We start from the raw sequence: 15,600 nt of genomic DNA, 5'->3' as shown, positions 1-15,600 counted from the left end.
TACATCAACTGTACCTCAATAAAGTTGTAATAAAAATGTAAGAAAACCGAAGTCCTGAAGAGCATGGGTTTGTTGGACAGAGCTCCCAAAAAAGGGAGATGATCTAAATCTGTATCTCCCTTGGCTGGATCTGAGGAACGTGACTTACAAGATCTTCTCAAATAAGTTGAGCCGTCACAAAATGTTCTCCTAGGTCCTAGTGTTTGGTAAAGGGAGACTGGAGAAGAAACATGACTGAAGGGGAAGGCTAGATTTGCTATTTGGGTGCAGAAATCTTATTAGCACCCAAAGGCTTATGGGTAAAATGTAGAAATCTTATTTGCTTGACACCTGATTCTTTTAGAGTCGGCCTTGTTTCCCTCAGGACATTGGCTTCTCTCTCTGCCCAGTGCCTTCCGCTCTCCAACTGTACTAAGTGGGGCATGAACCAGCCGAAACAGCAGGGCAGGAGGAGAGGGGAAGGACAGGGATTAAGTCCGACTCTGTAGTCTCCACACCTGACTCCTTCTCTTCCTGTGGGGATTGGAGGGCCCACCTGGGGGGAGGCAGAGGGAAGCACGCTGCAGACTCAGAGTGGCAAGCAGGTGAAGCGCTGCCTTCCTGAGTGCTTAGAATCTTTCCCTATGGATGAGACTAAGCATACCTGAAATCCAAGAGAAAACAGTATCTTCAGGTACGAAGAGGAAGAATCAGGGATCTATGGTTGTTTCTTTTACTTCAGAACTTAAACCTGAGTCCCCCCTCCTCCCTCTCCTCTTCCACCCTACTCCTCTCTGTCCTTTTTTACATCCCTATGCCAGCTTGAAAATGCTATGTACCCCAGAAAAGCCATGTTTTAAACCTGATTCAATCTTTTGGGGGCAGCGGTTTCAGTACTGTAAGGCAGAAACTTTTGATTAGATTATCACTACAGAGATGTGGCACCCCAATTGTGGGTGTGACCTTTTGGTTAGATGGAGATGTGACTCCAGCCATTCCAGGTGGGTCTTCATTCGTTTACTGGAGTCCCTTAAAAGGGGAACCATTTTGGAGAAACTTCAGACAGACTCAGACACTTGGAGAAAAGTTGCATCAGAGCCACCCAGGGCCCAGTGGGTACCTTCCCATGAGATGCTCAGCAAGCCAGAACCCAGAGTTGTGTCCTAGAGGAGCTAAGTGAGGGCCCACAGACACTAAGTGAGGAGCCCCCACAGGAAACAGAGGCTGAAAGCAACAGAGCCCATGAGCCAGGCACCAGCAGATGCCAGCCACATGCCTTCCCTGCTGACAGAGGAGTTCCTGACCCCATTGGCCTTCCTTGATTTAAGGTATCTTTCCCTGGATGCCTTAATTTGAGCATTTTTATAGCCTTAGAACTGTAAACTTGTAACTTATTAAATTCCTCTTTTAAAAACTGTTTCATTTCTGGATATCTCATTTCAGCAGATTAACAAACTAATACAATCCCTGAAACCCTAGACATTGTCCCCAGGGAGCATTCAATTGCTCACCATTATCTGGAGCCCAAACCTCAACCTTTATGACAATGAGAGCTTTTATCAGCACTGCCTTGTGTCCTTGGTTTCAGCTTTCTCTCACAGGAGCAGGAGTTAAAATCAACACTATTATTTTCCTTTATATTAGGTAACACATTTAACTTCTTACAGGACGTAAAATGGGGTGATTTTTAAAAGTCTTTCCCTACTTCAGCTATGCAAATCAACGTGAGTTTGGACTGTCAGAGCCTAAAGAACTCCTGGTGACAGGACTGAGAAAAATTAGCCAGCGGGCTTGGCAGAGCTTTTTTAACAAGTCATCGGTATTAAGATCACCTGCAGTGCTTGTTCCCAAGGTCAGTTCTAGGACCCCATTCTGGACCTAAGGAAAATGACACTCTAGAAACGGGCTTGGGAATCTGAGTTTACCACAAGCCACCTCTAGTGAGTCTGATGCACTGTAATGCTTGAGTCTCTGCTTTTAAGGAGCAGAGTCTCCTTGCTCCTTCTCTCACTCAATTGCTCCTTCTCTCTCAATTTTGCTCTTGCCATGCTTTGTTTATTGGGAGTCTGGACTGGGGCAAGGTACTCTTAAGAATGTGTAACAGGTATAAACTTGTGTTCCTTGGCCTGGAGTGAAATGGGGAGGGGTAGGTGGGGCTAGGAAGAGATGTGCCAACTCAAATATTGTCCCATTAGGACCTGGCGATTTTGCCAAGAGACTCATAGGGACGTGCCATGTGCTGAAGAAGGGGGCCTGGTTTCAGGCTGAGGAGTTTGGAATGGGAAAGAGCAAAGGTCAGCAGTGTTGGGGAAGAGGGAAAGAGGAGCTAGAATGGAAGAGAAAGAGGGAGGCCCTACCGAGAGGGTCCTGGAAGTCCCCAGACCCCAGGAGAACTTGCCGGTCAAGACCCTGGGAGGTCACCAGAGGGAGATGGGGGAGGTAGGTGAGACCTTGACTTCACTTGGGGCCTGCTGGGCAGACTAGGTAGACGGACACTTCACTGTCCCTGATCTGAGGAGTCAGAAGTTGGCCGAAGCACTTCCACTTGGTAACCAATCCCTTCCATACTTGTGGGTAAAGACTTGGCCAATATCCTCCCTACCTCAAACTCAAACGCACTGGACCTGGACAGGAACCCAAGACACAGGCCATCCTCCAGCCCAAAACACCCTGCACCCCAGGAGGCTGCCAAGGATCACAGATCCAGCTGGCAAGTGACATTTTCTTCCTGGAAAGCTTCTTGGCTTAAGAACTGGCCCCTGCCTCTTCTGTCCTTCTTCGATACCCTCAGATTGCTAGGGACCTGGAAGATGGGAGGGAGAGGCTGAGCCAGCCCCAGCTTTGTTACTACTTCCCCAAGTCCTTGGGCCCACCCCTTATCTCCCCTGGTCCACATGGCAGAGTCCCGAGAACACAGATTCTCCCAGCCCTGGCTGGGGTGGCAGAGAGTGAAACTGCCTTTGGCTACACATGGCCCCCCCTTTACCCTGGGCCTACTTTAGCTTTAACCAACCAAGGTAAAGCTGCAGGCAGCCAGAATGAGAAACAGGAGAGCATCAAGAGGAGGCCCACATCCAATATTCCTATAGAATTCACTCCCAGAACACACTGCAGACATGACACTGGATGGTGTGTCCCTGCCTCTAAAAGCCTTGGAGACTTCAGGAAACCTCAACCCCCTCGACAGCGACAGCTGCTTGCAGGGCCCGTCCCCCTAGCCCAGGAAACACACCCAACAAAGCTATTTTAATTTCTTTTTAATTTTTCTGAAGGATATACACCACATATCCCATGAGCAATAAAGCGCATTCAATGTGTTGATAAGCCAAACAGTCACTTTGTTTAAGCAAACACAAGTACAAAGTAAAATAAAACCACAAAATAATGAACTGCATGTTCATAACATACAAAAATCGCCGCCTACTCAGTAGGTAACTGCAACGTTCCAACTCCTGAATATATTTATAAATTTACATTTTCAGTTAAAAAAATAGACTTTTGAGAGTTCAGATTTTGTTTTAGATATATTTTTTTTCCCTTACATTCTGGAGAACTGAGGCTCAGCTCAGCCTCTTCCTTAGTTTTCTCCCAAAGCCTCCCCCAATCATCACTCCCTGCCCGCCTTAAGGCTAGAGGTGAGCACATCCCTCACAATTGCACATGTCAAGCCATCAGCAAGGCGCATCACACAAAAGGCACCAAGACGTGAAACTTTTTTTAAATCAAAAGGACGGAAAAAAAAAAAACACTTAAAAAAAAAAAAAAAAGAAGAAAAACCAAACCATATTTTGCCACATGTGAGAGTACAGTCGGGCAATATTTACAAAAAGGTTAACGGAACATCACTCTGACACATGCTTTGATTAATACCTAGGACTGCTGTTTCAAAAAAAATAAAGCTTCAAAGTCATTGTCACAGCATCATCACAAGATAGAGGATCACCATTGGTTTGCTTGGCTTTTCTTTTTTTTTTTTTTTTTTCCCCAAAGTGAGAACTTAACTCCAAATAATACAATTGAATATGCAAATTATCTTCACATCAAGAGTACCCCAAGGAAAACGAAATCCATGGCACAGACGCTGTACAAGGGTGCAGGGCTGGGCTCCCAGGGCCCAAACCCCATTTCCCCAACTCAATATTCTACCATTGAAGGGAGCAAGGGGTCAGGCAGACGATGGAAATGATACTGAAATGAAATATCCAAAATCCATGCAAGTCAAGTTCTTTGGATAGAGGTGAAGAACTTGGACATGGCGGTTTCAGGCAGCTGAAGTCAAAGGGAGAGGGAACCGGGGAGGGGAAGGGGAAGTGGGCAGAAAAGGTTGTTGGCCAACAGACCTTCCATGCTGACCAGGGCGGTGGAGTAGAGGGGGAAGGCTTGGCTCTGAACCTCCATCTGAACTAAGAGGAACCCCCTCCCCCTCTCCTTCGGCCGTCTCCTCCTCCTGTCCTTTAAGTCTCTCGTGTTTCTTTTTCTCCCCTTTTCCTTCTTCCCCTCTTTTCCTTTTAGCAAATTTCAATTGTCCTGGGGGAAAAGGTGGCCGTCATGTCCGAAAGCCCCGTGGAGGCGCTGAAGGAGTTGGTGACGGCTGAGGAGGGGAAGCTGCTGACCTGGGCGGGGAAGGCGGGGGGCGCCGAGGAGTACGTGGTGGCCACGGAAGGCGACGGGAAGCCGCTGTGGACAGGAGATGGGTAGGTGGAGGAGCCGGGGGAGGAGTAGGACGTGGGCACCGGCGATGGGTATGAGGTGGTGGCCGGGGACGGGTACGAGGTAGTGACCGGGGACGGATAAGAGGTAGCGACCGGGGACGGGTAGGAGGCGAGGGAAGGGCCGGCTGCAGAGGCCACGCCACCCTTGTCTGCCTTCTTGTCCTTCTGCCGCAAGTGGATCTTGGTATGCCTCTTGCGCTCATCGCTCCTGGCAAACTTTCTCCCACAGATGTCGCAGGCGAAGGGCTTCTCGCCCGTGTGGGTGCGGATGTGGGTGGTAAGGTGGTCGCTGCGGCTGAAGTTGCGCATGCAGATGCGGCACTGGAAGGGCTTCTGGCCCGTGTGGATGCGGATGTGGCGGGTGAGCTCGTCCGAGCGGGAGAAGCGGCGGTCGCAGGACTCCACCGGGCAGGCATAGGGGCGTTCGTGGGGGGGCGTCTTGCTGGGCCGGTTGGGGTACTTGCGCATGCGGCTGGGTTTGATGAGCTGGGACTGGTAGGTGGTGTTGAGGGCCTTGAGTTCCTGGGAGCCCGACTGCGTGGCAAAGGCCTTGATGGTGGACAGCGGCGTGAGTGAAGGCTGCTGGGGACGGCTCTCCAAGCCCTGGAAGGGCTTCTGGTCTGGGGGGCCCAGGCCCAGGTCCCCCTGCTGCTGGGGAAACAAGTAGTCAGGGATCATGGGAACCTGGAAGCCGCCCTTGGTGGCAGGGTAGGCCGGAGGCGGGTACTGGAGTGCAGCGCCTGCGGAGCCGGGAAAGGCCTGGCTCTGCGGTTCGGGGAAAATGTCAGCGTTGGGTGTGGGGAAAGTGGGTGCCGCCGAGTAAATGGGACTGCTGTCGCTGGGCTGCACTGCGCAGCTCAGGGGTGGGCTCTGAGAGGCAGGCGAGGAGGAGGCCACTGGAGATGGCGCGGAGGACGAGGTGGCCGTCGGGTTGGTCATGCTCACAAGGCCACTGACCAGGCTGAAAAGGGGCTCAGGCCACAGGGTGTTGCCACTGTTGGGCGCAGGTTCCAGAGAGAAGCGGCCAGTGTAGGTGATGGGGGGCAGCCGAGTGGTTTGGCTAGGGTAGGTGGTCTCCACCAGCACCTTCTCGTTATTCAGAGAGATGTCGGGAAAGGACTCTGCCAGGAGAGAAGACAGAGAGAGAGAGAGAGAAGGCCTGGTTACTGGAGAGCAATCACTGGAGACCAGGGAGGACCCGAGCTGACAGTCAAGAGGTCGGGCGGGCCACCATTGACTCCCGAGCGGGTTAATAATTGATAGCAGCAGATTGCAATGTTCCTGGACGCGCTCCAGCGGCAGAGCTCAATTCAACAACAGCTGACGCAAAGACGGAGAATCCCCCTCCACTGCAGCTCCCAGCGCTCCGCAGCGGCGGCTGCACTGACGAGGGATTCCCGCCAGCACCCCATGGCCGCGGCTAGTGTGCGCCCCCTACCCCGGCCCGCCGGGACTCCCTGGCCACGGATCCTGGCCCTTCCGGGGGGGAAGGCAGAGAGGCAAAGGCAAGCCTTCTTTGGAGAGGGGGTGCGCAGCCCCGCTCATCAAAACAAGCCCTCCCCCTCTCCACCCACCCACGCAGCCCCGGAGCTCTCCATCCAAAACAAAAGCTCCATCTTCGCACCGCTAGGGACCCGGTGTGTGTGTGGGGGGGGATGTCCCCAGGCATCCTTCTAACACATGACCCTGGGCATGCGAGGAAGGGAAGGGAAACCCCAGAGGCATCCCTGAGGACCAGGAGGGCTCCTGCGGTGAAGGCCGTGGGGGAAGGACTGGACGTCAGGCTTGGGGTGAAGGGGCGAATCCTCGGCGCGGGTCACCGCTTACCTGCGGTCAGGTGCTCGTAGGGCTGCTCGCCCGCCTCCCCCTGAGGGTTGAAGGCGCCGCCGCTGCTGCTGGTGCTACCGCCCCCTCCACCTCCACCGCCCCCGCTGCTGTTGCTGCTGCTGTTGCCGCCGCTGCCCTCGGGGGCCCCGGCGGCACCGAGGAACTGGGGCGCCCCGTTGCTCAGCAGCATCATTTCCTCCAGCTTGGGGTAGTTGTCCATGGTGGGCGAGTGAGGAAAAGAGCCGAACGGGTCGGAGATCTGCAGCGGGGACATTAGCTGCATCTCGGCCTTGGCCGCGGCCATCCCGTACCGGCGAGCGCTGGAGCTGGGGTTAGGGCGGGTGGGCGCAGCCCGGGGTCGGAGCTGCGGGGGACACGCTCGCGGGGGCTTGTCCGGGTCACATGCGGATTGCGGGGCACACTGGGGAAAGCGTAGGTGGGGCCCCCAGGCTCGCCCTCGCCGCGGGCCGGTGTGGACTCGGCGCTGCTGCGGAGGCTTGGGCACGGGCCGGTTCTGCGGCGGCGGCGGCGGCGGCGGCGGTGGCGGCTCCCCAAGTTCTGCGCGCTGGGATCTCTCGCGACTCCCCGGATTCGCCTCTATTTGAAGGGTCTGGACCCGCACGAGCCCGCCTCCGCCGTGACGTACATGGCCATATATGGGAAGCAGGAAGCCCTAATATGGCAGGACGGGCCAGGAGGACCCGGAGTGACGTGAAGCCCCTTATCGCAGCGCGGAGGGCACCCCTACCCCACACCCCGGGCCGCGCGCCTGTTCCCGCACCCGGGGCTCCAGGTCCCAGGAAAGCCTAGTGCTGGGGCTGCAGCTGGGGTGTCCGCCACCCACGCTGCTCCGAAGTTCCCCGCGTTGCCCCCGCCCCTTCCCTCCGCCTTTCTCCCTCCTCCCGGAGCCGGAAGCGGCCGGGCCATACCGGGCCACTCCAAATAAGGCGCTGCCCAAATAAGGTTTGTTCCGGCGGGGGATCCTTCCTGCTCCTTATATGGCGTTTCCGGGTCGCTGCTCGAGGCGCCCTCGCTCCCTCCCCCCTCCCTGGTTCCCAGCCGAGAGTCCGAGCCCGAGCGCGAACCGGGAGCGGGGCGGTCAGCGGGCAAGGCGCGGGGCGCACGGCCGCTCGGGCGGCTCCCCGGCGGGGACTGAGCTGGGGAAGCCCGTGCCCGCGACAAGGGCGAAGGCGAGCCGGGCCGGGGCTTTGCCAGCGTCATCCAGGGCCTGCCCGCCCACCTCTGGGACCGTGGGAGCGAACCGGAGGGGAGGGGAGAGGCAGCTGGGCCGTCTAGGCTAGAGGCCGCCCAGGAGAGGCGGGACCTTGACCTCAGGTCTCGGCTAATAGTAGGGTGCTTTTCCAGGCGTCTTCATCGGGGAAACTGAGGCTGGGAAATCCTGGCTCCATAGTTCCTGGGCCCCTGTGCTTAGCGGTGGGCCTCGTGCTTCTGGGCCACCTGCCAGTGGGACGGGGCAAGGACCGAAAAGCTGTTCCCAGGTCCCGGCCGGGGTAGAGACTGCCATTGGGGAGCAGGCTAGGGGACCTAGCTGAGTTCTCTAGAGGGCTGAGTTCTCTTCCGGTCACTGCCTCGTGGTCCTTGTGTGTGTGTGTGGGGGGGGGGGGGCTTCTCCATCCTTCTGCGGTCCAGGCAGGGGCGCGGCGGACTCTGCGGGAATCTAAAAAGGGGGCTTCCCTATGGCCTATCTGGGGCCCCCAGGCTTGGCGCGAAGATAGGGACCAGCTCAGCGGCTCGGTGCTGCCCCCTGGAGGGCCCCTCTCCACCTCCACTCCCCGGCCGGGCCGAGCGGGTTCTTCCGCCGCCGCGCCTCGCTCCTTTTCCCGGCGGCGGTGCCTGGCACCGGGCCCGGCGGGGGAGCCTTAGACGCAGTGAGCGCGGACTGAGCAGGCGCCGCAGCCCGGGCTCTCCCTGCAGTCCCCGGGGAGCCGCCACCGCCGAGGCGCGCAGACTCCGGGATAGCACAGCTTCCCTCGCCGAGCCTGGGCCGCGCGTCGCGGGGGGGTGGGGAGAGGACGCTTCCTCCAGGTCTCCTGGGAGCGGGGATGCGAACAGGGAAGCCCTCTCCACCCGCCCCCCACCCCCCAGCAGTTAAATGCGCATCCCGAAGGGAACAGGGATTCCGAGAAGGGAAGGCTCCGTTCTTGCTCTGAATTCATGGGAGGTGCTGCTTTTCTAAATTTAAAAAGAAAGCCGAAAGCGCGGGTATGGAAGGGGGGCGCTCATGACAACACCCGGAGGGAAAGGGTCAGCCTCAGGAGGTCAGGGTCGGGGGATTGAAGGGGGGGCCTAACTCTCAACCCTCTTTATCCCTCACCCCGCTACTTTCCCCTCCCATTTAAAAATAAAAATGACTTAAGGAATCCAGTGGTGAACCAGGGCTCCCTCGTCTCTCTGCGTGCAAGAAAGATCTGGGCTCCCCATCCTAAGCCATGAATGGGGTGGGGAACCCACTGCCACTGTCCCCATGTCGCTCTTCCCAGCAGGGCTGAAGCTGCGCCTCTCTGAAGCCTCCTGCAGGGCAGGGAGGGCAGGCCAGACAGGATGGGATGGTCCTGGGTCAAAATGCCCATTTGACCACTCCCTGGTGGGGTATCTTGACCAAACCTTTTGCATCTTGCTTTCCTCAACTGTAAAATGGGGTTGTGAACCATACCACATGGAAGGATTGTGGACAAAGACTGAAACTTACCCAGGGTGCCATCTGTGCAATGGCAGAGCACAGTACCCTGCTTTGGGTTGGCGTTCAATAAACAGCATTTATTGTTATTTTCAGGAGCTGTGGACCCACAGGGTCATTCAAAGGTCACCTACCCATCCTTAGCCTCCACGAGAATCCTGGTGTCCCTTTTCTGAAAAGTTGTCCAGAGAAGGTGAAACATCCCTATTCTAACCCAGGAGACGCTGTCCCTAAGAGCTGATTAGAGTTTTTCTTACTGCAGTAGAGCATCATTTCTGAGGGCAATTTTTCAACTTTGCCTGTGCAACAGAATCACCTTGGAGCTCTGAAAAAGAAAGGTTTTACTCTAGACCAACTGAATCACAATCTTTGGGAGAGTGGGACCAAGCTCATGAGCATGAGAACTGAGCAGGCACCACAGGCTGGGCACCCTGTGCTGTCCCTGGGGAGCCACCCAGACTGCAAGGTGGCACACCTCCCCAGCCAGAGCAAGGCAGTTCTGTGGTTCAAATGTGCAGGCTGACCTAAAGTATCTGTCTGCTGAAGCTGGGCACCAGAAATCCTTTTGGGCTCTATCTTTTTTATGCCTACCCATCATCAATTCCCCTTTCTTTTCATAACTACCCCCACCTGGCAATGTCCTTTGGAGAGCCCCCTCCCCCCCCCCCCATCCAGGTGGTTGGGTGGGCTGACTCCACCGTGGATCTGGGAGAGGGAATGTAACCTAGGCTTGGCCTATAGGAGCGTTGCCTCTCCCCAGCCGTGGAGATTGATTCAGGGATGGGCGTAAGACCCAAACCAGGGCAGTGAAAATCACTTCTGGGTCTTTTGCTGGAGCTCCTAGGAAGGAGGAATTCTGTTTCCCCTGATGGTACTAAGCCAATGGAATATAAATCTGGAGGCCATCTTGCCATCGGACTGGAGGACCTGCCTGAGGATGAAGCCAATGCAGAGGAAATCAGAGAGAAGAGATTCACACACAGGGAGTACGTCTCTGGATTCAGCCTGGGTTTTTTAATTGCATAAGCCAATTAATTCCCTTTTAACTTAATCCAGCTTGAGTTCAGTTTCTGTTACAAGCCAACAGGATCTGATTAATACATCCATTATCAACACAATAAAAACACTTCTCTGAGAATTTACTGGAGTCTATGTTACAAGGGAATGAAGCGCAGGAAGCAGCGCTAGCCACCAAAAACCTGTGACTCTAAGGGACAAAGGGCATAAGAGGAGGGAGAGACTCCAGGGGGCTGGGTTGATGGAGAGGCCCTGTAGTAGAAAGAGCATGAAAAGGACTGCACTTAGAGGAAGGAAGTGAGAGGCTGGTGGGCCAGCGGCATGGCGGGACTCAAGGGGATGATCGGGAGGCCCCATGTATGGTTCATTTGGGCAAAATGAGGCTGGGAAATGGGCTGGAGTGGAAAGGGTTCCTATGAGGAAGTAGTAAGGGGTAGAGTTGAATAATGCATTAGAATTTATCTTGGAAAAAGGTATATTAGCCACCTGCTTTTGTGAGGCACCACAGTAAGTACTGGAGAAAGTGCAGTGAGAAGGCAGAGGGGGCTTTGCCCTCATGGAAAATGCCACTTAGTGGGATATATAGAAACAAACAGTTATGCAGATAAAAAGGGTCATTTTAATTTATAGTAGACGTAAAATAAAGGAAACAAGGGAAGCAAGGGGTGAATTACAGAGGCAGGGATGATGGCAGGGAAAAGGACATCTGGGGAGGTGAAGAAGGCATTTCAACAGAGATGACATTTATGCGGAGATAGAAAGGCAGAGAGGAAGCCAGTTCTGAGTGGAGGAGTGTGGTGGGTGGGGAGAGCTTTCCAGACAGGGGGATAGCTGTGGAGAGGCCTCAGACGGAGCTCCAGCCACACTCAGTCTAGACCTCAGACTAAGGCGCAGGCAGTGAGAATATTTAGGGTGCCAGCTGTACACTTCCACCTTCGCTCTCCCTTACTCTGCCCTCTCCAGCTCATACAAAATGGCCTTTTTGGGAGGCAGCTTCTGCCTAGGAACAGTGAGAGGAACTGGGTCCAAACCCCTACCTGCTGTCCAGGCTTGAGCGTGTGCTGTGACGGGGCCACGGGCGCGCAGGGAAGAAACAGGAAGGCCTCGGAGCCCCGCCCTTTGTCGTAGTTTGCTGGGGCTACCATATCAAAGTACCACCAATGGGTCTTAAAACAACAGCAATGTATTGCCTCAGTTCGGCATGCTAGAGCTCTGAAATTAAGGTGCCAGCAGAGCCACGCTGTGCCTGAAGCCTGTAAGGGAGACCCTTCCTCGCCTCTTCTAGCTTCCGGTGGTTGCCGGCAGTCCTTGGCATTGTTTGGCTTGTGGATGAATCCCTCCAACATCTGCCTTCCCGTCTCCAAGGCCTTTCTTGTCTCCATCTTTGCATGGCCTTCCCCTGTCAGTGTGTCCCATTCTCCCCTTCTTGTTAGGATACCAGGCGTGTTGGATTAGAGTGAGCTCTCATCCAGTTTGGCCTCATTCAAACTAGTCACATCTGCAAAGACCCTATTTCTAAATGGAGGTCGCATTCATGGAACCGGGAGTTCGTATAGGGATGTGTCTTTTTGGGGGACACAATTCAACCCATAACTTCCCCGGATGTATTTGTGCTGCTGGTCTCACTTCTCGGCAGCAGGGTCTGGGGCAACCGAGTCTTCCCCTCTCTCCTCTGGCCCATCTTCTGACCAGTGCACACTTCTGTTTGTGCTGACTGGGGGGACAGGGAGAGGAGGAGACATAGTGAAAAGGATTGGCCCCTTCCAAGGGCTGTGAGCGCTGTGAGCGCTGGAAACCCGGATGGAACAACAGGCCTGGGGCCTAAAGAAAACCAGGCTGGGGGTAAGGAAGGCTCTGGGCTACTCCTGCCCCCTGGCTGGGGTGCCTGCCAGGCCTCCAGGGGTGTGTAGGGATGAGGCTGGGACCCTCAGAACTTGCTGGCCTGGTGACTGGTGTCAGGAATCGTGGGAGAGGCCAGAGCCTCTGGAGGGTCTGTCTGCAGGTCCGCGCTGCTGTCTGCACTCAGACTTTCCTTGCAAAGAAGAGAGGCGGAGAGGGAGGCAGAGGTGAGATAAGATCAGGATTTGGCCTTGGCAGCTGAGGCCCTAAGAGACAGCCAGAGGGACCCATCTTGTCTCAGACACCCAACCCAAGGTTGAGCAGGCTGCAGCTCTCGGAGGAAGACAAGCCCTTTTTTCCACTGCTGCTTCCTCCTCCCCAAGCCCAGGCCACGTCAGCACCCACATGTGCTGCTCAGACCGTGGTTTGCCATGGCTGTGGCCGGCCTGGGGCTCAGGAAGTGACTCTGGGGCTCTGTCTGGGGTGCCTGTCACACTTTCCAATAGCTGATGGGCTCCACCGGAAACACAGAGGGCCTGGAGAGGGGCTGGGGGCAGCTCTGCTCCCACCCTAGGGGGATCTTGAGGGGCCGGAAGAAACTTATGAGCCAGGCATGGGTAGGACCGAATGTGCACCGAGAGGGCGGGGAGAAATAGACAGAAGAACCTGGACTTGGACAGAAGAGATGTGGGAGAGAACGTTCCAGCCTGTTGAAGTGTTGATAGAGCCACTGCATCTAGTCCAATTACAGGTAGGACAACTGGGGGCCAGAGGAGAGCCTGAGTCCTCGGGTAGGTGGCGAAGGGCCCATGCAGAGGGGATCCCCTGGGTTCTGAAGACGGTGCCTGCATCCTCTGGGCAGTCGGTCCAGGGGCTCCAGGGAGGAGACCATGGCAGATTTGGCACAGATGGGGGTTCTTCCTGAAAGAGGGGGCACCTGGGCTACTGTCCTCTGAGTCTGCCTGAGGAGCCTGTGCCAGACAGAGGGAGGTCAGGCCAAAAGTGGGGAGACAGTGGGGCACAATATTTTGGGGAGGGGACAAAGGCTGTGCTCAAGAGGGTCTGTTAAGGAAAGAGTGGGTGGGGCCCGGTGAACACTTAGGGCTCCCTGGGTCCCCAGAGTGATCTGGAAAGGTAAAAAGGGGCTGCCGTGAACGTCAGGCCCTCCGCTGGGTGCCAGGCAGCTCCCCTTCTGGGGCCAGGCTCGGAGGACAATCTAGTCTGCGGCTTCTTTGCTCCCCCCACCCCCAGCTCAGTGTGTGGTAAAGCCGGCTGCAGAAATCTCTGGAAGCTCTTTGGGTAGGCAGAGGGAGGGGAGCGTTACATAAGAGCCCACTGATGTGCAGCGAGTGCAGCCTTTAGATGAGAAAGGCAGCATTTCCATCCAGCCCAGAAAGGCAGGAATAGCAACGGCAGTTATTTCTGGCCCCTTACCACCACCCAGTGCTGGGGCTGCGCCGCTTCTCTGTGGGTGAGCTTGGGCTCTGCAGACCTGGGGAGGGAGGGGAGTGGGAGGGGGCAGGCAGCTCCTGGGGTTCCCCGACTTCTAGTGTAGTCTCCCCCCCCCCCCACCGCCAAACAGCAGGATGCAGCAAAAATAACAATAATAATATCACCGGTGTTCATTTCTTCTGATTTCCTAAATCTATGAGTACATTCTCTATGCCCCAGAGACACAATACTGTGTGTCAGGCTGTGAGCTGAATGCCTGACAGGTATCAGCTCATTTAACCCTCCTAATGCCTTAGGAGGGAAGGTACCATTCTCACCCCGGGTTCACTGGTGACGAAACAGGCTCAGAGAGGGCAGGCAACTTGCTCAAGGTCACAGAGCCAGTCAATGATTCCAAACCACACTCTGGCTTCAGACCCCTCTAGCTGAACCCTCAGTTCATACCTAGAGCTGTCCTCTGGTCACTCCAAAGAAGATCTCACTCTGCAGGGGTTCTTTTTTTTTTCTTTAAAAAAATATCTTTAACTTTTTATTATGACCAATATACATCCAGGAAAGTGCACATGTCATCCGTGTCCATCACGATGGGTTTTCACACAACGAGTGCTGCCTCTGTGACCCAGCTCTGCAGGGGGTCTTAGGTGGACTAGGGAAGTCCGACGTGTCAACAGATCATTTCAATTCATTCATTCACCAGTTATTTATCAAACAGCTACTCTGCTCTAGGCATCAAAGATACAAAGAGACAAAAAATAAATTTAAAGAAAGATACAAAGAGAAGTAAAGAGGGTCCCTCCCCTTTTGGAGCTCACAGCCTAGTCAGGGAAACAGACAAGTAAATAAGCAGCTAGGACGCTGTGTGATAGCACTACCCGCTGGGAGCTGGGAGCCTGTGGGAAGCCCATCCAGCCCCCAGCCGGCCAGGGGGCCCGCCTGCCATTTAAAAGCACTCGTGGGAGGCTGCATGGGGAGGGCTGGTGAGAGCAGCCAGGCAGCCAGGCGACAGCCCAGGAGAGAGGGTACGGTTTGCGGGCATCCAGCCCCCACTATTACAGGGTCACAGGGCCTCCCTTCGGGGGTCTCTCACAGGCAGAAAGACAGCAAGAAAACTGATCCCCAAATCTAATGGCAGGGGGCTTGGCCCAAAGGACAACCCCATTTCCCTGAGTACGGCGTCACAGGGAGGCTGGGGAGACTGGAGGGAATCCTCTTCTGCTGCCTCCTCCACCCACTCACTAGAGCCAGAGGGGGAGCCCTGCTTAGGGGAGAGTCCAACCGAGTCACTGAAGAGGCAGCCGGCCCCGAACTGGGAGGAAGCGCTTCCAGCCTGGCCACCGCATTGAAGAGCAGTGATAAGAGGGAGAGAGAACCGGCTCCTGTCCCCAGGGCCATGTGCAGCCCGGTCCTCACTCTTCTCTGGGCCGAGGCAGCACTTTGGTTCCTATCGGCAGGTAAAGGAATGGGCTCTTGGGAACTTCCAGGACCCAGTTTCCCTCCCATCCCCGCCCATCCAGCTTCACGAGGGTCCTCCTGGCAGGACAATGGTATCTTCAAGCTGACAGTGGACTATGTTTGTATTCATCATTCAGAGACACTGACCTCCAGCTATGGCAGTAGGGATTAAAGTCAGATTTAAGAAGAACTTCCTGCATTCCTCTATCTCCGTGAGCCAAGTGGCAGCATCTCCCTCACTGGATATTTTTAAGAACCAAGAGACTTTTCTACTCCGCCCCAAACTCCCCCTCCCTCACAAGACTGGAGCAGCGCCTAGAATTACGGAACAGGTCTAGGAAAGCGGCTTTAGGGGTCACCCTGGGGTGACAGCTCCTGGGTGGTTTATTTTTAGGAGCTGGGTGGTGGTGGTGGGGGTGCTGTCTTCTCTCGGGTCCTGGATGCGGCCCCTCCGCCACCCCCAAACCCAGACCTAACTTTTTTCTTTCTCTGGCAGCATCCAAGCTGTCTCACTTTTTCTCTCCTCAGCTAAATTGGGAGTGTGAAGCTGCTCTTCCTCTCAATTTAGCTTTTGAATTCAAGTGAGAACTGAATGTGGTTGGAAAGCCGACTCCCATCTGTGTG

The 15,600-nt window shown here is 55.3% G+C and overlaps 1 protein-coding gene across 1 annotated transcript; it reads right to left on the bottom strand.

The window, feature by feature from the left end:
* Nucleotides 1-3,221: 3,221 nt before the first annotated feature.
* On the bottom strand, nucleotides 3,222-7,086 carry EGR1 (early growth response 1). The gene is made up of 2 exons (XM_077138596.1): nucleotides 6,519-7,086; nucleotides 3,222-5,812 (listed from the first exon to the last, which is right to left on the bottom strand). The coding sequence occupies exons 1-2, from the start codon at nucleotides 6,820-6,822 to the stop codon at nucleotides 4,488-4,490; spliced, it is 1,629 nt and encodes a 542-aa protein (XP_076994711.1). The 5' UTR covers nucleotides 6,823-7,086; the 3' UTR covers nucleotides 3,222-4,487.
* Between the last annotated feature and the right edge of the window lie 8,514 nt (nucleotides 7,087-15,600).

This window comes from Tamandua tetradactyla, chromosome 20, assembly GCF_023851605.1.
Source record: "Tamandua tetradactyla isolate mTamTet1 chromosome 20, mTamTet1.pri, whole genome shotgun sequence".
Taxonomy (NCBI): Eukaryota; Metazoa; Chordata; class Mammalia; order Pilosa; family Myrmecophagidae; genus Tamandua; species Tamandua tetradactyla.
Note: the sequence above shows the minus strand (reverse complement) of the source record. Positions and strands in the feature narration are given on the sequence as shown.

Excerpts from the sequence above, each read along its gene's own strand:
- EGR1 (XM_077138596.1), bottom strand. The coding sequence starts at position 6,822 with ATGGCCGCGGCCAAGGCCGAGATGCAGCTAATGTCCCCGCTGCAGATC. Across the intron at positions 5,813-6,518 it reads CTACGAGCACCTGACCGCAG|AGTCCTTTCCCGACATCTCT; the intron begins GTAAGCGGTGAC and ends CTCTCCTGGCAG.